Here is a 6,000-nt window from a genome sequence, read left to right on the forward strand (position 1 = left end):
TGGCCAAGGCCAAAGCCAGACTGCATCCCAGGACATACCATTGAGGAAATATCTGAGGCTTACACCTGGGGAAAAAAGAAAAAAAAAAACCTTTTCAATGCAATAATATACTCTCCTGGAGGTTGACTTGCTAGGCCTGGGAAGGGTAGGCATGACAAAATGAGAAATGCCTGTTTCTCAGAACACAAGTATTTTTTTTCATTCAATCCAGCAGGCTGAAAAAAAAAAAAAAAAAAAGAATTACAGATCGCCATACTAACTCAAGTGATGTTAGTGCGTGATCTCCCCTACCCACCCAGGACACAAGAATCCACTGGCTGCGAGCGCTGATCAGAGGCTGGTTTTCCAACATGACTGTTCGACAGAAGCCAGTCATGAGACAGGGACCTGTACATATGGGCCAAAAGTTGGCTGGTTCCTGCCAAGTAGACCGGTTTCAGACAAATATGGTCAGTGTATTCCCAGCTTAAGGCATTATGGAATCACACCCACAACATCCTGTTGTGCAGTTTTCGATAGACTCTGAGGGCACTCATGAGCACCCTAATACTCCACTGACCCTTCTTTCAGCTTTTTATCAGAAAGCCTGTACAGAATTAAAGGCAAGAAAGCTGGAGGATGTGTCTGCAGGAGCCGGGCACTGCCCCACATGCCACCAGTGCAATGCTTTGCAGGCTCCCTTTTCTGCAAAAATATATGCATTTATAATTTCTTCCTGAAAGGTGAACTTAGCCTTTAACTTAGAAATAAATCAGGCCAGAGCATAGCTGAACTTTGTTTAGTGATACACCATTTGACAGAAAAGCTATTTTTCAGCATAAGATTTTTAACATATTACAACATGTTTCATCATACTATCCATTGCAAACTAATCTAGAATCTCACAAATTGCTATAGTATCTCTTGTTTCCAGGTAATCTTTAAAAAAAACAAAACAAAACACAATATTCTGGAGCGGCATCTCATGCTCCTATTTAAAAGAAAGTATTCAAAGTCTATAACTCAATGTTTTTCATCTGTTTAGTTTCAAAAGTGAAGTTATAGAACTGATTTAAAGACCTGTCTTTTCATGCAGGCAGCGCTGTGTTCTCTGTATCCCATCATCCTTTGTTTCCAGTTGAGCTGGTGGATGAGAGTAGTTTGTGTCAGCGAGATAATTACCTAAGAGAATACCAGTGCCAGCTTTTACAGTTCATTATGACATATGGACCAGCAGCTGCTTCTATCTCTGAAGAATAAGGACAATATTTCATACACAGAAATTGCCCCGGGACTGCAAGAAACATTTGCATGTTTCCATAAAACAGTTACTTCTGATCTTTTCAACAATAAAAAATAGTTCTCAATTTCAACTATATGGATTGGATAACATACTACTAAGTAGAACATAATCTAGAAAAGTATTCCTAGGTTGATGACAAACAAGCAATTTTTAATGCAACTGTTTCCCTCAAGTGGATCTAGCAACAGCCTTTTTCTCAAGTGCATGCACAGTAATGTGTAAGTGTATCCTCTGCTTCACTCTTCAAAAAGAGCCTTCATGTTTGGGATGCTGACTCTGATGGCAAACATGTAACTATGTAACTCCTGCTACTTGCACACAAGCATCTGGCACAAGTCTGATGACCGGGTAGAGGGAATGCTTCTGCCTGCGCTCAGCTTTGCAATGGCATAGTTTGGAACAAGTAACTTTATCTGGATAATTAAGACCACAGATAGGTTGGGCTACAAATACAATAGATAAAGGCAAAATAGGACAGTCCCAAAAAAAGTATACCATTCACAGGCCAGTTACCAGGCCAATATGTTTAGTACACGGAGATACATGTCGTAGACCATTAGTGAGAAATACTCTAACCACCTCAGGTTTCTCTTCATTGCTGGGGAAAATCTTAAATATGTATAGACTGCTGGAGGTTCTGTATTTATGGACCAAAGTGCAGTGTGGGACATGTTAGGACCAGGGACAGTTTTTAATAAATGCTCATTTTAACGTAAACAGCAAATACATCTGATAAATGCTTCCAGTAATGCTGTAGTTCAAGGTGTATTTAGTAAAGTTCAATATATTACATTTTTGGTTAATCATTAGATGTGTTTGCTGCAGTAGTTTTCTGTTAGCCCCCCCTATTTTCAGCTGTATTGGAGGAATGAGCACAGGAGGAACCTTTGGACAGCAGCATTGCCAGTCTGAGGGCATGTTAACTATACTAGCAGATCTAGATACACTAACAAATTGAAGATAAACTTTGCACTTCACGAGCAGTTACAGCAAACCATGTTTTTCTCTTTGTGATAAAGGTTTATATAAACAAAAATCTTATTGTAAGCACATGTACTAGTGATAAATAGATGGTCTCATCTCTTCAACAGATGAGTTCTGCTAGAAGCCTTGCTCTTTTTAAAAATAAACTTACTGGCCAGAGCACCAGCTGAAAATAGAAGTTTAAATAAGAAAATTAATGCAGTCATCACATCTAAGATACAGTAAGCTGCAATATAAATGTTTGCTTTTTTTTTTTTTAACAATTGCTTATTATAGTGCTTCCAGCTTTTAAAAAAAAAAAAGCCACCATACACAAAATTGAGGTTCCTAAAGGCCTCCATCAATAGTTTTCCCCAAAAACACAAAAAAGTTACAATAAGGAAAAGCAGTAACAGCAGTTGTCTCAGTGGTACAAGAGGAACAGATATTTCTTCATAATACCACAGTCTTCCATAAGTATAGTAAACCATAGCAGGAAGGCTTCAAGAATAAAATGCATTAATTTTGTACTTAAAAGGTTTTACTAAACCCACAACAGTAAAATCAGTCTGTATATGCAGTAAACCATGCTGGTTATACTCATTGTGTTAAAAGGCTGTTTGATCCGTTCTTCTCAGCCCCTCCTCTTGTTGAAATGACCACTTGATAGAGATTGAAGTCGTGGTCACATGCATGGGTGTATTGATAGAGAGGTTTTTGTTTCTTTATGAGAGGGTGCATGTAATCAGCACTGTCCAGACAGAGAATCAGAGGTTTCACATCCTCCTAGAGCAGAAAGAAAACTCCTCCTACAAGCTTTAACCAGTGCTCTGCTGAAGCCACAAGATTGCTCTAACTGCTGATGAGAAAAGGTATTTAGCAGTTTATACTGTATTTACTAAAATAATTGTATTTCCATGTTGTGTTAACTGTGGGAGACCAGATATAGTGAATGCAGGGTCCTGGATTTAGTATCACTTTAAAAGGTTGAGAGCATTAGTAGTTTAACATGCTGTTGGCACAGAAGTAAACCTTCGTAAGTGTTTGTTCAAATTAGCTCAATCTTGCCCAACCACTTAACCATCAGTCAATGTGGATCACACCCCTCATACCAGGATCATACCCCTCAAACCACTGCTTACAATAGAATCAGAGTCAGTATTGCAATAGCTCTTGTGTTAATACAGAAGCAAAATCTGGCACAGCAAGCCACTGCTCCCAGAGTTTAGTGAATTTGTTTGGGTTACCCCTATTTTGCAAAATCTGTTTCTTTCAGGAGTGTGATATTAACCTATGTATGCCATTCCTCAAACATGGGAAGGTTGGGGAAAGCCGTTTAAAGGTGACAGTTTTGGAGTGCTACAAATAAGTCTAGCATTAAGCACTGTGATCTCTGGGAAGAACTTTTCCTCATCCAGATTCCCTAGTAGATATACCACAGGGTCCACTATTAATTGTATTCACCATCATACACCTCTAGCGAAAAAGTTTGGAACACTTCCAACATATGAAGGAGATCCACCAGTGAACCTTGACAATGACATTATAGGTCATCTCTACAGCGCCATTGAACCGCCTCCTGCCCAGCAGCTCTCTCGTTCTGGGATGAAGTCATATGATGTCCTCCCACTCTAACTGCGCATGCACGACCCCAGGGGCATGTGCAGCAATTGGTGGTGCTCTGTGTCCCTGGGACACAGCTGATCACCGATCACAGTAAAGAGTCGATGACACAGGCTCCATCATGTGATCAGCTGTGCCCAATTACAGCTGATTGCAAGTAAACATGGAAATGCCGGTTACCAGCAGTCCTCTCCTCATGCTGACGGCGTGCGAGGAAAGCAGAGCCAGTAAGCAGTGTTCCTCAGAGGGGACATCTACACTGATCATCAGGGTACTAATGATCAGTGTAGCCCCACCAGTGCTGCCTGTCAATGCCCACATCAGTGCAGCCTCATTAGTGCACAGCAGTGAAGGAGAAAAATTACTTATTTACAAACTTAACAAAATAAGAAAAATTTTTTCAAAATTCAGTCTTTTTTTAGTTTGTTTAGCAAAAAAACAAACCCAGTGGTGATTAAATACCACAAAAAGATAGCTCTCTCTCAAGAAAAAAAAAAAATTATATAAAGATTTTGTTTGGGTACCATGCAGTTGTCAAAGTGCCCGGCCCTGAAAGCTGAAAATTGGCCTGGGCAGGAAGGGGGTAAAAGTGCCCGGTAGGCTAGTGGTTCAGGAAAGTATAGTATAGTTCCGTGTATAATGAACTGCTGAGGCAACAGGAACACTAAAGCACTTGTTTCAATATAGTTTGCCAGGATTCATCAGTTTTCTCCCCCAAATTCTTCTCCCATCTGCTATGGCCAGAAAGTTGTCAAGTTATCCACATTTTAAGAGGTACTTGCATAAAGCGTAAAACATTTTTATATAGTTAGGTCATATATAATTTGGACACAGGCACAATTTTAGATTTTTTCCCAGGTATCTACCAAAACATATTCAAGCTATAGTTATATAATGGATATGAGCTGAAAGTGAACACTCTCAGGTTTAATTTGAGGGTATGCACATCCAAACTGGAGGAAGGGTTTAGCAATTACACCTCTTAAGAGTAGCCACCCCCCTTTTTCAAGGGACCAAAAAAAAGTAATTGGGACAAATGAATGTAATCATAAATAAAATGTGGGTTTTGATGAGAATCCTTTACTGGCAATGACTGCCTGAAGTCTGGAACCCATGGACATTACCTCCTTTCTGATGCTTTGCCAGGCTCTAACTGTAGCGGTCTTCAGTTGTTCTTTGTTTGTGGGTCTTTTTGCCTTCAAGTGAAATGCATGCTCAATTGGGTTGAGATCAGGTGATTAACTCAGCCATTGCAGAACATGCCACTTTTCCTTCTAAAGCTCCTGGGTTGCTTTTGCAGTGTGTCCATCTGTACTGTGAAGCGCCGTCCAATCAACTTTGCTGCATTTGGCCGAATCTGGGCTGACAATATCTCTAAAACACTTCAGAATTCATCTGGCTGCATCTATCACATCAATAAACACCAATTATCCAGTGCCACAGGAAGCCATGCCATCACACTCCCTCCTCCATGTTTTACAGATGAAATGTGTGCTTTGGATCACGAGCTATTCCAAGCCTTTTCCACACTTTTCTTCCCGTTATTCTGGTACACATTATTAGTTTCTTCCATCCAAAGAATGCTTTTCCAGAACTGGTCTGGCTTTTTTGGGAAAGTCTAATCTGGCTTTTCTATGCTTCAGGCTTATGAATAGTTTGCACCTTGTGATAAACCCTCTGTATTTGCTCTTGCAAAGTCTTCTTGATTGTAGACCAGGGGTCCTCAAACTTTTTAAACAGGGGGCCAGTTCACTGTCCCTCAGACCGTTGGAGGGCCGGACTATAGTTTTAAAGAAAAAACTATGGTCATCTCCTGTACTGTGTCCGCATTTGTTCAGAGACTGTGGACATACAACAGCGGTGGGAATACTGGGCCGGCTGCTCTATAAGATGCACAGACATTTCCCACCAAGTGTGTCTTATGGAGCTAAATAGTGCCCCATCATTGGTGTCAGTGGGAGGAATAGCGCCCCATCATTGGTGTCAGTGGGAGGAATAGCGCCCCATCATTGGTGTCAGTGGGAGGAATAGCGCCCCATCATTGGTGTCAGTGGGAGGAATAGCGCCCCATCATTGCTGTCAGTGGGAGGAATAGCGCCCCATCATTGCTGTCAGTGGGAGGAATAGCGCCC

At 40.9% G+C, this 6,000-nt stretch overlaps 1 protein-coding gene across 1 annotated transcript in view; it reads left to right on the forward strand.

Moving 5' to 3' along the window:
- MCMDC2 (minichromosome maintenance domain containing 2) overlaps window positions 1-1,239 on the forward strand; it is a 38,044-nt gene extending 36,805 nt beyond the window's left edge. The window contains exon 14 of the mRNA XM_089654255.1: window positions 1,076-1,239. Coding sequence (XP_089510381.1) covers window positions 1,076-1,239 — 164 coding nt within the window. The remainder of the gene's footprint in view (window positions 1-1,075) is intronic.
- The last annotated feature ends 4,761 nt before the right edge of the window (window positions 1,240-6,000 follow it).

Source organism: Staurois parvus, unplaced genomic scaffold (assembly GCF_062004578.1).
Source record: "Staurois parvus isolate SC_StPar_1 unplaced genomic scaffold, SC_StPar_1.0 ptg000748l, whole genome shotgun sequence".
Classification (NCBI taxonomy): Eukaryota; Metazoa; Chordata; class Amphibia; order Anura; family Ranidae; genus Staurois; species Staurois parvus.